Source organism: Trachurus japonicus, chromosome 5, assembly GCF_045865225.1.
Source record: "Trachurus japonicus isolate A0001 chromosome 5, Traja_1.0".
Taxonomy (NCBI): domain Eukaryota; kingdom Metazoa; phylum Chordata; class Actinopteri; order Carangiformes; family Carangidae; genus Trachurus; species Trachurus japonicus.
Genome location: NC_140911.1, coordinates 2,145,105 through 2,162,523, shown reverse-complemented (window position 1 = coordinate 2,162,523; position 17,419 = coordinate 2,145,105). Strand labels below are relative to the sequence as shown.

The window sequence follows — 17,419 nt, the reverse complement described above, 5'->3', positions numbered from 1 at the left end:
GCATGTGTGTATGTGAACGCATGCCATGAAGCTCTGTAACCACAACAACAAACGTTACCGTTCAGTTTTACTTTCAGTGCCATTCGTCGTCGTGCGTCACCAACAGGTTTGAAGGATTTTTAAAACAAAGAAAAACAAAAAACTACAAAAAAAAAAACCAACAACTACAACCAACAACAGCAATCTTCGTTCTGCACTCGGCTTCATCACGGTGTCGGAGTCTGTGAGATATTAATCCAGTCGAGACGGTGAAACGTCACAGTTAATGTCGGTCCAGCCAGTATTTTTGCAGTCCTCACCGCCGCAGCTGTGAGCAATCAATGGACTTATTTTAATCTGTGTTATTGATTAACTACATTGTGTGGATTTTTGTGATAATGGAAGAAAAAAAAAAACTAAAAAATAAGTGTCTGTTCAGATTCTGTATGTTTTTCACTATGCTGAAGGTAGCAGCGATTGCATTGATTATTATACAGTAGAAATCAACTTTTCCTCAGTAAATCATCACATCAGTGCTGACGGTTACTCTGGCAGTTTGTATGGGAAAAAGAAAAAAGAAAAGAAAAGAAAAAAGCAGCAAAACAAAAGTAAAAGTTCAGGTTTTAATTACAAAATGTTGGAGGAAAAAAATAAAGATGTGAAGAGGAGTCGCTGTTTGTGTGTGAGTGGTTTGTTTCTTCTGTCACAATCACATAAAACTGTTCATTAATCAATCAATCAGTTGTGACCGAAAGTTGATGGAAATTAGCGGCTCCGCTAAATCTGGTGCAGCCGTCACCAAAGATGGCTCTGGTGCAGCCATCTTTTTATTGTCTCAATAATTAATGTCACTGCACACTGTCCTTTTTAAATAAATAAATAAAAATAAAAGTGAACAAAGATTTAACCCTTAGTACCTTTTATACACTCACTTTTTAAAAGCAAGCTATAAAAATAAGTAAATGTGTTTCTAAGTCTTGGATTAGGACAAAGTTATTTTGTTTTTTTTAACAATCTTATCTTAGTCTTTCTTAATATCAATAAAGAAAGTCATCAATAACTGTCAGAGGAGCTGTGATGAAGGCAGAAAAAATACAACATTTCTCTCTGGAATGGATTTTAGCAAAAGTATGAATTACGTTATGTTACGTTACGTACATTTACTTTTTCTACGTAGATATATTGATTATACAGTATATTTATATGATTTTTCAGGTCTGATCCTCTGTGAGCCAAATAATTTGTTCGATGTTTCACTTAAATTAATATTTTTTTTTCATTTTTATAAAGTTTTACCAACATATTTTACACATTTTGCATTTTCAGGCGGATAATTATAATTTTCTGATATTTTGATAATGAATGATTGAGGTGTAATTTTAACAATGACACACTGAAAAACACACATTCAATAGAGCAGGATCTTTATTCAACACTGGTGATTGTAACATGTCACATTATTAGGACGACGCAGGTTAAATCAGTGTTGACTGTTGATTGTGCTTCCAGGTTGAACAATGAGATGAAAGTGTCTTTTCACATGAGACAGAAAAGGCACTTTCAAAATAAAATAAAACAAAGTAGACGTCTAAATATCTAAATAAACAAAACACAGACTTGTTGGAGGTAGGACGACGTGGATGGAGCAAGGGCGAGAAGAGAGCGAGACAAACAATAGAAAACGTTTTGGAGTAAAGTTAAAGCTGGACGACGTGTTTCTGAAGTTTTCAGCCGCTCATCACCATCCGGACCAGTTCTGTCGGAGAGGAACAGCATCTTAGAAAAACATCAGAAAAACATCTGGAATAGGAAGAAGCTTCAGCCGCCTGATGTTTGTGTTTTACCTTCGTAGTTGATGCAGCCGTTGGCGTCTTCATGTCCTGCTAGAAGCGTCTCCACCTCCTCCTCTGACATTTTCTCACCTGGTGCACAAACGATAATTATTCACTAATTAAGTTCAAGATTCAAAACATTAAAACATTTTTAATGCACATAAAAATATGTTTCATTCCATGTATAAGTAAAAAAACATATGAAAAATAAGATTCATAAACAGAATAGAACACAAATAGAATAGAAATTCATAAATATATGCATGTACTGTAAGAGTAGCTGCAATTTTCATCCAATACATATTTGGAAGTTGTTACATTGATATGAACTGCTGAACCTGCACTTACAAAGTGCTTTTAATTTGTAAACCTTCCTGCATTTGCATGTGCGATTTTTGTTGAAACTCTCCTGAAGTGACTCGACTCACAAATGCATTTTTTTCAGAGAGGGGATCGTCTGCAGCCAATCAGATGAGTGTGTCTCCACGAGGGATATTATTATTTGACGTATTATTTGATCAGTATCAGTCTCATCTACTCCAAAAGTGTCCGTATGTGCAAGATTCAAATCATAAATGTGGAAACCCAACTCCGCAAGTAAAAAAAAAAATCACAGGATTAAACAGAGCTTGATGAAAAATAATCCATAATCAATTGAGAAAAAAAGCCATAATTATGTGATAAAAGGTCAAAATGATGAAGTAAAATTAGCCTAAATAAAGACAATAGCGTTGAAATTCAAGAATATGAGCTAAACAAATATAAAATGAGGTTAAAAAGTCTGAATTACGAGACAGAAAGTCAAATTTATTCTATTGTAGTGTATTCAGTGGTATTTTTTCCAAACGTGTCTTGTGGCTCCTGTTCATGGCAGACGTCACTCGCTGGTGCATTGTGGGATTTATCCTCGGACAAATACCACTCAGGTCTTAACGTTAAGTGTTGGTAAAGTGCAAATCAAGCACACTGCACCTTTGATCGTTTGAGACTTAAACACATAAACTGAGCACATTATAATGGGCTCCGGGCTCTTACCCAGCGTGGTGAGGACGTGGCGTAGCTCCGCCCCCATCACCGTCCCGTTCCCCTCCTTGTCGAAGACCCTCAGACCTTCGACGATGTCCTCAAACGAGCCCTGGTCCTTGTTCTTGGCGATGGCCTGAAGCATCGGGAGGAACTGCTCGAAGTCCAGCAGCTTGTGGTTCATCTCTGCAGATTCACCAAGAGACACATGATGAGAGAAGGGGAAGTTTCCTAAAGAACTGAGACAAGGTGGAGGAGATTTACTCTCTTCACTCAGCCCCTTAGAGGTTTATGGTGAAGTTTGTCAGTTTCAGCATTTTTTATCAGATGTTGTTGTTTGTTTAGTGAGTTCAAAAATCCTGTTCTGGCTCAGAGGTGAAAACTCTCTTTCAACATCTGTTTCTAGGAGACGTATAAATAAGATAAGTTTTTCATCAAGCAGTCTCTGCATTTACCTCTAAAACAACTCTGTCTGGTAACGTTCTGTTATTGTCTCATAGTGTGGTGAATGTGCAGGTCACAACTTGTCCACCAGAGCGTTGTGGAGTTGTTGGATTGTGTATTTGATGAGTTTGATGAGGAAAACCAAGAAATCCCATTAGCCTCCATAGCGTAGCTCTGAGCAGCTCACGGCTCTGCTCCGCCGTTCTAAAAGTAGCTTGCACCGATAATTAAAGGTAACAAACCTACTGCTATGACTATAGGGATTATGGCAATGGGCCAGTTTGCCAAAATGTTGAACTATCCCTTTAAGAACTGTCCAACGCATTGTAAAAAAAAAAAAAACTAGAAGGAGAGTGGAGAACCATCCTCTTCAAGGAGGAAATGTGACCAGAGTCCAGACCCTAACCTACCCCACTGAGAATCTTTAAAAAATTAATGCAACTCTGGATGGAAATAAATGTTGTGACACTGCAGAAGCTCATTGAAACGACTAAAGGCGGTCCAACAAAATATTAGTGTGTGTGACTCTTTTTTTGGACAGGCAGTGTATTTTCTCTGCATTAACGGCAGCAGTCGTGCACGTCCGCTCTCACTGTTGTGCGCGTTACAAGTGACTGTCAACACTGGAGCCACGTCAGAGTTCACAGGAACAGAGCGGAGGAGGTTTTTATTTGCACGAGTCTGAACTGTTCACATTATGAAACACAAAAAAGCAGAATCAGCTGTGACCTTTAAATCCTGTGGTAACAACAAGCCACCGACCAACGATTCAGTTCATGTTCTGATCCAGGCTGTGATCAGGAAACTCAGCTGAAGACACATGAAGTCATCAAGTCTCATCTGGTTTAATAGTAATGATATTTATGACTCACTGACCTTCTAACTTTGGGTTTCCCAGGACTTTGAGCACCTCGGCGTTGACCGGGTTCTGTCCCAGCGCCCTCATCACGTCTCCACACTGACTGAACGTGATCTTCCCCTCACCGGTCCGGTCGAACAGCAGGAAGGCCTCCTTGAACTCTGACATGGGAACACACACACACACACACACACACACACATACTGAACTGAGCAGGCAACATGAGCACAAAAGTAAACAACATGACAGAGTTGTGACAGTTTCACAGATTCATGTGACCTTCACTGGTTTGTGCAGCGGATTATCTCCTCTGCAGAAACCGTTTGGAGAGAACACACACATGCAAACAAGTGTCTACATTGTTTAAAAGTTACATGACTGTTGTGTATCGGCTCAAACATAATTTAACTGTACAAAAGTTTGTGCAGGCTTTGTGCAGCTGTCTGAAGCCTCAAACCTGTGATATTTTACCTGTAAAGTAGTTACTGTTGCCATCGATGCTGCGACGGGAACGCGCATCAGTGGTTTTGCATGAATTTACTATGACTTGGAGTTGTTGGATTGTGTATTTGATGAGTTTGATGAGGGAAACCAAGAAATCCCATGAGCCTCCGTAGCGTAGCTCTGAGCAGCTCACTGCTCTGCTCCGTGGCGCAGTGGTAGAGGCAGTCCTATAGTCCTACAGTCCTATAGTCCCCGGTTTGAATCCCGCGTCGGGCAGCCCTTCCCTGCGTGTTACTCCCCTCTCTCTGCCTCGCCCTTTCCTGTCTATCTCTACTGTGTGCTATCAAATAAAGGCAAAAAGGCCAAAAAAAAAATACTTAAAAAAAAAAGGTAACGAACCTACTGCTATATGATTGTAGGGATTATGGCAATGGGCCAATTTGTCAAAATGTTGAACTATCCCTTTAAATGATATTTTCTATTTAATTGTATGTAAATGAAAAGTTGTCATATTTATCTGACTATTTATGTTAATCAATGAAAATGCCATGTGTGGCAACATAGAAAACTGAGGATAATAATAATAATAATAATAAACTTTATTTCTATAGCACCTTTCAAAACCAAGGTTACAAGGTGCTTCACAAAATACAAATACAATATCATTGAAACAATAAAGCAATTAAAACATCATACAGAAAAACAGTAAACAGGCATAAGATAAAATAGTGGAAATGGATAAGACAATAGAGAAAAAAAAAAAAAAGCATTAAGATTATTACACAAATGCCAGTCGGTACATGTGGGTTTTTAAAAGCTTTTTAAAATGATGCACAGACTCAGCTGATCTGATGCCGAGGGGGAGCTTGTTCCACAGCAATGGAGCTAAAACAGAAAAAGCACGATCTCCCTTAGTCCTGAGTTTTGAACGTGGGACAGCTAGCAACATCTGATTTTCAGATCTGAGGGATCTTGATGCTACATACGGGGTTAAGAGTTCTGAGATGTACAGTGGAGCTAGACCATGAAGGGATTTGTAAGTGATTAAGAGGATTTTGAACCGAATTCTGTAATGGACAGGGAGCCAGTGTAAAGTTGCGAGGACTGGGGTGATGTGTTCACTGCGTCGGGTGTTTGTGAGTAGTCTTGCCGCCGTATTTTGTACCAACTGTAATCTGTTAATTGCTGCATCATTTAGGCAGGTGAACAAGGAATTACAGTAGTCCAGGCGGGAAAAGATGAGGGTGTGGATGAGCTGTTCGAGTATGTTTCTGGGGAGCATTGGTTTGACTTTGGCGATGTTTCTAATTTGTATGTAGCAGGACTGAACAAGGCTTTTAATGTGCTGGTTGAAGTTGAGTTGCTGGTCAAATATGACTCCCAAGTTCCGAGCTGACTGTGTCGTGTTAACTGTTAGTGGTCCAAGGTGAGGGGAGATACTGCTGGAGATATGATCAGGGCCAATAACCAGGACTTCAGTTTTATCTGTATTGAGTTGTAGGAAATTGGAGGCCATCCAGTCCTTAATGGCAGTGAGGCAGCTGTGTAGAGAGTCCAATTTACTGTGGTTTTCCGGGCGGAGTGAGACATACAGCTGGGAATCGTCAGCATAACAGTGGTATGACACGGGGGTGAAATGGCGGATGATATGTCCAAGGGGCAACATATATAAACTGAACAGAATAGGGCCAAGGACTGAGCCCTGTGGGACCCCGCATGACATGACAGCTGTTGAGGAACTGAAGTTGTCTACAGTGACTCTGAATACCCTGTCTGACAAATAGGAAGAAAACCAGTTAAATGCAGTCCCGTCTATGCCAACCATGTTTTTGAGTCTATTGAGAAGAATTGTGTGATCTACTGTATCAAATGCTGCGCTCAAGTCCAATAAAATGAGGACAGTGATGTTTCCAGAATCTGCACTCATCAGGATGTCATTTGTTACCCTTAATAAAGCTGTTTCTGTGCTATGGTTCTTTCTAAAACCAGACTGAAATTTGTCAAATATATTGTTTCCTTCCATTTTTTCTAGGAGTTGCTTAGCGACCACTTTTTCAACAATTTTTGAGATTACAGGTAATTTGGAAATGGGACGATAGTTGTGGGGAAGTGCTGGATCCAGACCGGGTTTCTTGAGAAGGGGCTGAATACAAGCCTGCTTAAAGTAGTCTGGGACTAATCCAGATAGAAGGGATTCATTTACAATCCTGAGAAGACAGGGGGCGATGACTCCAAAAACCTCTTTAAAAAACTTAGAGGGAAAAATGTCTGATTTACAGGAAGTGAGGTTAGTGCTGGCAGAGAATTTCTAATATTGAGGAGAAGTGCCACTCTCGTCCTACTTCCGGGTTTTCGGTACACGTCTCTGTCCATGTGGGGGCGCTCGCAGGCGAGTGCAGAATGAATGGGAGTCAATGGGGATACACCCCTAAAAATCCACTTTTCTCTGGAAATAATTTTTTGTCAAGTAATTTGAATATTATTATCAAAAGGGGGAAGCAATAAAATGCACTTGGCTGAATATTGGATTTTTTAAGTTCACTTTTCTGTTCTAAAAAGCTGTTCAAAAAAACAAGATGACGTCACAGACAAGAGGTGCTGCTTTACGGTAATTTCTGAGTCACCTCAGAGCACGATGACAGCCCGTCCAGCCCGTCTACAGAACCGCGGACCGTAACCATGTTACAACCCAGTGTCTGAGAAAGGCTGTTATAACCTATAACATAACATAATAATATATATATTTTTTAAAACATTTAATGCAGGCGATCGGTTCATTGTAAAACATTTATTTATTTATGTAAATGTGGTGAACGTAGGAGACGTACAGAGCCCCCAGGCAGCACTGCTCTCTGTCCAATACACAAATGAAGCTTCACTTTTCATTCAAACAATAAACTAATGCTACTGCTACAATTGTTAGATTTCATCAACCAGCCGGTGGTAAACCTCTAAAAACCTACGGGTAAGTTAATTAACGACCGTTTTCTCCGCCGGGATCGACGACAGAGGTACGCCGACCGAGCACGTCAGCAGACCGGCTGCTGCTGCTGTGTTGTCCCGGTCATTGCTCCACAGGTGCAGCTTCACTTCTCCGAAAACATCTGAGCAGACTTCTAAACAGCCGTCATTTGGATAAACTGACCGCATATTGGGAGACTAAACAGTTACTTTCTCGCTTGAAAAAATATTAAAAGTTAATAAAAGTGCATAATAACAGCGGTACAGAAAGAAATAAAACAGCTTTTCGCCCGTTTTACAGCTACTGTGTCATCAGGTGGGATCTCTGGTCGTAAATAGTCGCAAGTCCGTCACTGACCAATCAGCATGCATTAGCAGAATGCTAGCGTTTTATGGGCAACAACAGCCCAACCTGTAGGAAATCGAAAGGACAAAACTTCTCAACAATTTCACTTTTAACCTATAATCCATATTGATCTTGCAGAAACTACAACAATATTTGCGATTTTTTGACTATTACCAGGTGAAAGGGACAAATTTAGCCTTCTAGCTCCATAGGGCCCCATTCATTCTGCACTCGCCCGCGAGCACTCCTAGTGGAATTCTGGTGGAACTGCAACCAGGTTCGATACAATGGGGCTAATGGAGAGTGGCAAGGCTCGTCAATAGACTGGCTCTGGTGCTGGCCACAATGTCAACCAGGTCTCTGTGGGTAATGGGAGTGAATTCTTCTAGCAGATGGATGGTTGAGGGTTCTGATATGAGTGGAGGTGAGCTTGCTGGAGTAATTGATGTCTTGATGTTTTCTATCTTTTCAATAAAATATTTCAGAAATTTTTCACAGTATTCTGCAGAGGTGGCACAGACAGTAGCTGGGGTGGGGTTTATTAGACTATTAATGGTGCTGAAGAGAACTCTTGGGTTGTGTTTTTTTGTAGCAACTAAGTTGGAAAAGTATGAGAGTCTCTCCCTTTTTACCAGTGAGTTAAATGAAACTAATAGCTCCTTCATATAGAGTCTATGAACTTGAAGTCTGGTTTTCCTCCATTTGCGTTCCTCTCTTCTACATTCTCTTTTTAGTCTTCTAATATTATCATTCATCCAGGGCTTTGGATTGGAGGGGCGACAAGATCTTGGTTTCATAGGGGCTATTTGGTCCAGAGTTTTCAGACACATGGTATTGAACTGATTAACCATGTCATTTACATTATTGCACTGAGTAAGACAATCTTGAGCACTGAAAATAGCATCAAAGTCTGCAGCTGAGTTGCTATTCAAACCACGGGTATATACTGTTTGCTTTGGACAAAAACTTGTAGAACTGCAGTTTATATCAAATAAAATCATTTTATGGTCTGAGATAAAGTCCCTAAGAAGCAAAGAATTTATGTCCAGCCCTAGAGTAAAAACTAAATCAAGTGTGTGGCCCCGTTCATGTGTAGGAGATGATACATGCTGTCTTAGATTAAAAGATTCACAAATGGTTAAAAATTCTAATGTAAAATGGTTGTCTGGATTGTCAACATGGATGTTGAAATCGCCAGCCAATAAAATGTGATCATAACTAAGAACAGCAGAGGAGATGAAATCAGAAAATTCCGCAAGAAACTGACTATTTGGTTTAGGGGGACGATAGATGATGATACAGCACAGAGGGATCTCCAGATTAATTTTAAACATTAATACCTCAAAGCTGGAAGGTTTCTCCACTGCGACAAATGTGCACTTTAAGTGATTCTTGTAAACAACTGCAAGTCCACCTCCCCTACCACTAAGCCTAGGGGAGTTGAGGAAGGTGTAATTGGACGGGCATAGCTCGGAAAAAGCACTTATATCACCATTTCTAAGCCATGTCTCTGTTAAAAAAAGAAAGTCCATGTCACTTGTTGAAATATAATCATTCAGGACAAAAGTTTTATTAGAAAGGGATCTTACATTTAAGAGAGCACAACTAACTGGGGAGGTGACTTTATGTTCTGTTTTTCCACATGATTTTAGTGGATGAAGATTTGCAGGATTTACTCCCTTGCTCAAAGCCTTTGCTTTAGTAAATATGGGGTATGCTGTCCAGTTCTGATTTCTATTGCTAATGTAAACAGGAATAGGGAGATGCTGAATAGTTAGGACATCATCCCGCCGCAAGGGGGAGGAAGGAAAGTCAGGTGTGGGAAAGTCAAGTGTAGGGGCGGAACCCTCTGTCTCTAAGTTGTTGTTCTGGTGACGTCACTTACTGACGGACGAGGGGGCACAAGCATGTTGAACAGCGGAGGGGCAAGATGGCGACCTGACCAGACGCACCTAACTCTGCTCTGTTGGCAAAGTCCCTAAATCTAAATGAAAAACTACGCTTCCTAATCGAGAAGACGCTAAAAACGTGCACAAACCAACTACTTCGATTTTTGATTTTATTTCACCGACCAAAAAGAAGAAGAAATGGCGACTTCTGCGAAGAAAGCACTTGACGTGCACGACTATGCTAGCTCAAGCATGGAGACGAGCACTAGCACGGTGAGCAACAAAAGAGACCGCGAAACCCCGACGAAGATCCCGGGGCCGATCAGAAAGAAAAAAACAAATGATGAGGACTCTCCCTCCTTTGACTGCGACGGAGAAGATGAGGTATCAAACGCTGCCATTTTCATGGCTGTTAAAAGTCTAACATCCATGGTGGAAGGTTTTAACTCCAGGCTGAAAGAAAACACACTTGCAATTGCCAACTTGGCCAAAAGTCTGGATTTTAACTTCAAAGAAATCAAAGACTGCAAGGAAAAAGTGTCAGCTCTAGACAAACAAATCTCTACAGTCACAACTGAAAATGAAGACCTCAGGATGAGACTACTGGAATGTGAAAGATACAAGAGACGCTGGAATCTCCGTGTCCATGGTCTGAAGGAGATGGAGGGAGAAAACACCAGGGAGAGAGTGATCAGAATCCTGTCTAAAATCACTCCGCAATGGTCAGAGAAGATGGAGGACATCGTCGATTCTGCACATCGCCTCGGGAGGAACGTGGACGGAAAAAATCGACAGATCATCGTGCAATTCACCATGAGGATCCACCGCGACACAACTTGGCGAGCATCCAAGAATCACGCAGCATGCAGGGAGCACGGAATTCGCTTCGCGGAGGACCTGACCAAAGCTGACAAGGAGGCGCGAGACGCAGTGTGGCCGAAAATAAAGGAAGCAAGATCGCGCGGTCAGCCAGCCTTTTTCCGAGGTCCCATTGGTTTCATCAACAACCGCCCTATTCCAGTGCCATAATCTTAGGTAAAATCAGTCCTATTCTGTGCGCCTCCATATGTAAACAACTTTCTTATAAGGTTGGATTACTGATAACTCGTTTCATCAGCATGGTACTTTGGATATTGAATGACTGTTGATTGTTCAGATTATGGTGTTATTTTCATGACAGTTAAAGCCATAACGTTTTAATTCAGTACCAGGCCATCTCACATGGCAGAATATGCATACATGTGTGGGCGTATCAACCATTTAAAGGTTCATGCAATAGTTGGTTTATGCAAGTTATTATTGATTTATCAAAAAAATATGTATATTCAGGAAGTTTTGAACAGAATTTTTCACTAAGGGACACTGCCTTTTCTAAAAGATACCTTATTCTAGAGTTAAGATAGAAACACTAGAATCTACACACTACACCAACACTTTTTTGTCTGTGTAAATCTTTTTTTTTTCTTCTTTTCTCTTTCATGTCTTCTCTTACATGTCAGTTAACGCTAAATAGTTTAAATACTAGAGGTCTACGAAATAAAGATAAAAGAAAAGCAATATTTTTGTTCTGCAAGGGCTTAAAAGCACATATAACATTCCTACAGGAAACTCATTCTGAAAAAAATGATGAGAAGTTCTGGTCTAATCAATGGGGGGATAGAATTATATTCAGCCATGGTTCCTCTCGCTCAAGTGGAGTTGCTGTTTTACTTAACAACTGCCCAGGAAAAGTCATATCTCACAAAGTAGATATAAATGGTCATTGGATAGTGATAGTCATGAACATAGAGGATCATTTTTTTATCATCTGCAATCTGTATGGTTATAATATAAGTTCCCGGAACAAGGATTTGATGGCAACTATTTGCACTGAGATTGAGGACCTGAAAAGTATATATCCTACTGATTATATCCTTGTTGGAGGTGACTTTAATATGAGCCCAGATGACTGGAAAGATAGATGCCCATCGAGATTTAATACTCATCACTTTAACAACACAGTCATGGATTTTTGTAACACACTGTCGTTAGAAGATATTTGGAGAGCCAAGAACCCTGAGATGTTACAATACTCCTGGTTTAAACCAGACAAAACATGTAAGTCTAGAATTGATTATTGGTTACTTACATGTGGTTTATCACAATATGTTTCTGATATATCAATGGATATCGCTCCTTTAACAGACCACAGTCTAATTCATTTAGAGCTGAAACCTAATATTAATAATAAAATGAATAGAGGTTTCTGGAAATTTAACTCAAATTTACTAAAAGATGAAGAGTATTGTGGGAACATCAGAGCCATGGTGGACGCGTCTATAAAAGACCCTGAAATTCAATCATATGCAAACAAATGGGAATTTTTAAAATATAATGTCAGGAAATACTCTATATCCTATAGTAAAGAAAAAGCTCTTAGGGCGAGAAAAGAAGAAAAAGAGCTAATTAAAAGCCTGAACACACTTTGTAACAAAAGTAGTCACACAGAAGAAGACAAACAGAAAATGATGGAATTGCATAGCAAACTTGATACCATCTTTATGCACAAAGCCAAAGGAGCTTATATCCGTTCAAAGGCTAAATGGATAGAAGAAGGAGAACAAAACACTTCATACTTTTGCCGATTAGAAAAAAGACGTCAAGAAAAAAATACTGTCAAGACATTATTGATTGAAAATGAAGAATGTTCAGATCCCAAAATGATTTCTAATGAAATCTTCTCCTTCTATAATCACTTATATAAAAAATCATACTCTGAACAAGATTGCTTAACATTTTTTGATTTAATTAAAGACAAAATTCCACAATTGACGAAGATTACAAACATTTCTGTGATGCAGAAATAACAATTGAAGAATTAGATAATGCACTTCATCGTCTTCATCTGGACAAATCCCCAGGCTCTGATGGTTTTGACAGCCAATTTCTACAAACATTTCTGGGACATAATTAGAGAATTTTTATACAAAGTTTTAGTTGAAGCTCTCAATGAACATAATCTTCCCACAAGTATGAAACAGGGGGTTATAGTTTTAATTCCAAAGCCAGGTAAAAATCCCAAAATCATAGACAATCTGAGACCTATTACATTGTTAAATAATGATTATAAACTATTAGCACATATATACACAAGTCGCCTTAAAGAAGGTTTATCTCAAATTATTAGCGAAACTCAGTCAGGTTTCCTAAATGGCAGATCTATCCATAATAACACCCGACTCATCTTAGATATTTTAGATTACAGTGATATGATTGAGGATAAAGGTTTCATTTTATTTCTGGACTTTAAGAAAGCGTTCGACACAGTCGAACATCCTTTCATGATTCACACTCTGAAGGCTTTTGGATTTGGGAACTGTTTCATAGAAGTCATTGAATGTTTTTACAAGGACATCAATAGTTGTGTTTCACTACCTCATGGAACATCACCTCGTTTTAATGTCCAGAAAGGAATCCGGCAAGGATGCCCAGCAAGCCCAGGACTATTCATCTTAGCTGCAGAAATGCTAGCTATAATGATAAAAAACTGTGAAACGTTGAAAAAACTTAATGTACTTGGAACAGAACTTGGAATAAGTCAGTTTGCGGACGACACAACCTTGCTGCTAAAGGATGAACATCAGATTCCTGTTGCCATACAGAACATTGAAGTATTCTCAAGAGCCTCTGGACTATTCCTTAACATCCAAAAATGTGAACTATTGTCTATCCATGAAAATGCTCAAAATGTAATTTGTGATATACCTGTTAAAACTGTGGTAAAATATCTTGGTATCTATGTAACAAAAAACCAAAATGAACGAAACTTACTTAACCTGACCAACAAACTAAAGGAATGTAAGCAAAAACTTAACATTTGGTTGCAGAGAGATTTATCTATTTTTGGTAGAACTTATCTCACCAAAATGGAAAGCATCTCTAGAGGTATTCATCCTGCATCCTCTTTAGCACTCTGTTCAGATTTTGTTAAATCCATAAACCAAATTAATTTTAATTTTATATGGAGGAATCGAACTCACTATATCAAAAAAGCAACGACAGTCCAAGATCTCTCTGAAGGGGGATTAAAAGCAATAGACTTTGAATGTATGAATATAACTCTGAAATTGAACTGGCTGAAACAATATGTAAAATCCCCGATCAGTATATGGCACATACTCCCTCAAACTATATTTGATAAGATGGGTGGTATAGAGTTTATTTTAAAATGTGATTACAACATAAGCAAACTACCCACCAAGTTGGCAAAATATCACCAGCAGGTTCTACTTTTTTGGAAATTGCTTTACAAGCACAACTTTACACCTCACAGTACTCCACTGTGGAATAATAGATATATTCTTCATAAAAGAAAATCTATATTTTATAGAGACTGGATGGATAAGAATATTTGGTGCATAATGGATCTTTTAGATGCAAATGGAGATTTATTATCTTATGACAACTTTTGTGAAAAATATGACTTTAATTGCAATCTCCAAAATTTTAAATCTCTTACCAAAGCCATACCAAAAGCATTTCTTTCCCTAGCCAAAAATATTTATTTGTATTCTCAGTCCCCATCTCGTCTCCCTACGCTTGTCATAAATGATATTCATTTCCTCGACAAAAAGTGCTCAAACAAATTCATAAGATCTATTTTAACCCATGATCTATACCCTGCTCAAGCTAATAGAAATAAAATTAGGAATACTTTTGATCAATTTAGCGTATCTCAATTAAGAGTGAAATTTTTTAAATACCCAGTTCCACCCAAAACAAAAGAAATACATTATAAAATAATGAATAATTTCTATCCATCTAGTGAATTTTTAAGACTAAGATTTGGATTTGAAAGTAATTTATGTGTTTTCTGTGAAGATGATATTGAAACAACAGAGCACCTCTTTATTACATGCTGTAAAACCCAGCTGTTCTGGAAATTATTTACAGACTGGTTGAAAAGAAAAGAACCAACAATGCCAGACTTAAACTACAATAGTATTACTTATGGTGTTATATTAAAAGACAAACAATTGGATTTAACGATAAATGTCTTACTAATCCTAGCCAAATTCTTTATTCACAAAGCCAAATATCTAAAAACTCCACCCATCTTCACATACTTTTTAAATGAATTCCATCTCTATATTAAGTCCCTAAAATTTATTAAGTCCAAACATGCCAAAGACCTCTATGCAATGTTCAAAAATGATCTGACTAATGTAGCGTAACATTTGTTTTAATCCTGGATGATGTAATGTATGTTTTTATTTATTTATTTTCTTTTTCTCTTCCCTTCTAAATATTTGATATGTGTTTGTTTAGTTTTTTACTCACTTATCTTAATTTTTGTCTATTTAATGTTATTCTTAATTCTTATCTCTGAAACTTGATGTCTGCTCTTGTTAAATTTTAGACAGATATAATATTTGCCTGACTAGTTTGTAAATGCATTTGTTTAAATAAAAAAAAAAAAAAAAAAAAAAAATGTTGAACAGCGTGACGGATGTTGTCAGTTAGCACCCTGCTGCCTAGCCTGGAAGGGTGTGTCGCTACCCGATCCGCGACGCTACCGGATCCGTGACAGCCACGTACGGCAACTCCACTTGGACAAACTTAGTTGAATTGACTTAGGATCACTGCCCTATGTGCGTCGCCAGAGACGGTTTATCTTTTTATTTATTTTTTTAAATACTTTATTAGTAATGTAAATTGAGGGTTGGTTGTGGTGGTCTGGATCTTGATGCTCAGAAAACAGGAACACAGGCGGACTTTTAATGTTTACTGTCCTCTTTTCTCGCCGGCCTCATCACCATGACAACCACAAACAATTACAACTACCACAACACTCACTGAATAAACGAGTCTGCCGCGGCTGTCTTATGACGGACCTACGCGGTTTTTATTTTATTTTATTTTATTTTTTTAATCATTTTCACAGTACCGTATTTTAATTTCACAGAACTTAAAGCATGTACGCAAATCGGGCAGTGCCCAAATGAAGTTTGTCCAAGTGGAGTTGCCGTAGGCAGCTGTCCAAGATGGCGGCCGGTCTGCGCATGCGCAGACCAGTTTTGTCACGGATCCGGTAGCGTCGCAGATCGGGTAGCGACAGGGTGAATTCCGTCAGTACTGTAAAAGACGGCGCGGTTCCAGAACAAGTTAAAATTATCAATAAAACTAAGCCCACTTAGGGCGCAGGTGGACTGGAGCCAGGTACTGAGGCTGAGGAGCCTGGTGAAGCGCGATGCGCCACGGCAGAAGGAGGGGAGGGGCCCGGAGATAAACACAGACTTCCCGCAGCTGCTCAGCAAGTTAAAAAGTTCTTTGAAGTGCTTCTTCGTTATCTCAGACTGGAGGAGGGAAGTGTCATTAAATCCCAGATGGATCACCAGTTTTTCAACTGAGGCTGGGAGTGAGACTAGCAACTCTGGGAGATTTTTGAGGAGATTTGGGACAGTGGAACCTGGGAAGCAATGTGTGACTGCGTTAAAAAAGCGGATGTTTCTAATGATGGAGTCTCCAATTATTGCAGTAGTTGGGGGAAAAAGCGGACGAGCAGGCGAGGATGAAGGTGAGAGTTTACCGGACAACAACTTGTTGCTGGCCGGGGGCATCTTCACTGAATCGCGGAGAGGAAAACTGCTAGAATGACGGCGCACTGCATCCTTCAGAAGTTTATGGCGGGCAGAGGAGGTTGCGGTGCGGGATGGAGGTTTCACTCTGGAGCCATCAGCTGTACGGTCTCCATCAGCAGCCGGCAGAGGAGCAGGTGCTGCTGCCTGGAGGACTGGAAACTCATCAGTCGAGAGGATGTCATACGGGTTTGAGGTGCTTATTTGGGAAGACGGAGCTGTGTTCGCAACTATTTTGCGGCTACGTGTGGTCACCTCAGACCAAGGAGCCTCACGGTTGGGGGTTGAGGATGGTGGACGTGGACAGGCAGTAGCTGGGTCCCATACAACGGTGTCATTTCCAGCGATTGACTGGTTTGCTTTATTCAGAAAAAAGCTGGACAGCATGGGGAGTCTAGTAGCGAAACCAGACAGCTGCAGCTCCTTCCGCTCCAGCTCTGAGGAAAGATGTTTTATATCCTCCTTAAGGTCAGCGATCTTCTTATAGGCCTTTTGCAGGAGGGCACCGTCTCCACAGCGATCCGGAGGGACCCCAGATGTGGCAGAAGCTGAAGCCATCGTGGATTCTGAAACAGGGAAGAGAACAACAGCCAGCGGGCGCCAGAAGGAAGAGTACGGAGCACAGAGAAGTCCGGTGTAAAGCAGTCAGGTGGACGGAATAAAAACGTACACGCATGGGCTCCGTCCAGGAGCCCACAGCAGTGATATGGCAGCTACAGTCCAGGGAAGAAGTCAGAAGACCTACCGCCGAGGGCCCAGGAAGGGCCCGCTGCTGATGGATGTCTCAGGTAAATCTCTGCTTTCCAATGCGCTGTCAGCTGGCGTAGTAGTGCACTCTTGTTGCTCCCACTTTTTGTTGGTCTTCTTTAAGTTGAAGTAACTTCTGTCTTAGGCCGAGTTGTCCATGGGGGAATTTATTCAAATGTCGGTGGGCTGTTTAGACAAACGGTGACGAGAGAACCCAGGAAAAAGGGAGTAGGAAATAAAAACCCGGCGTAGCTCTATAGGGCTTTCGGCTTAATGGA

The 17,419-nt window shown here is 40.0% G+C and overlaps 2 protein-coding genes across 2 annotated transcripts in view; both read right to left on the bottom strand.

Annotated features, from left to right (window-relative positions):
• Window positions 1–1,447: 1,447 nt before the first annotated feature.
• Window positions 1,448–4,330, bottom strand: LOC146986754 (myosin light polypeptide 6-like). Its single transcript, XM_085775532.1, has 4 exons — window positions 4,155–4,330; window positions 2,847–3,020; window positions 1,824–1,901; window positions 1,448–1,735 (listed from the first exon to the last, which is right to left on the bottom strand). The coding sequence occupies exons 1-4, from the start codon at window positions 4,303–4,305 to the stop codon at window positions 1,707–1,709; spliced, it is 432 nt and encodes a 143-aa protein (XP_085631658.1). The 5' UTR covers window positions 4,306–4,330; the 3' UTR covers window positions 1,448–1,706.
• Window positions 4,331–17,312: 12,982 nt separating this feature from the next.
• Window positions 17,313–17,419, bottom strand: part of LOC146986753 (uncharacterized) — a 15,387-nt gene continuing 15,280 nt past the window's right edge. The window contains exon 27 of the mRNA XM_085777829.1: window positions 17,313–17,327. Within this exon, the coding sequence (XP_085633955.1) occupies window positions 17,313–17,327 (15 nt within the window). The remainder of the gene's footprint in view (window positions 17,328–17,419) is intronic.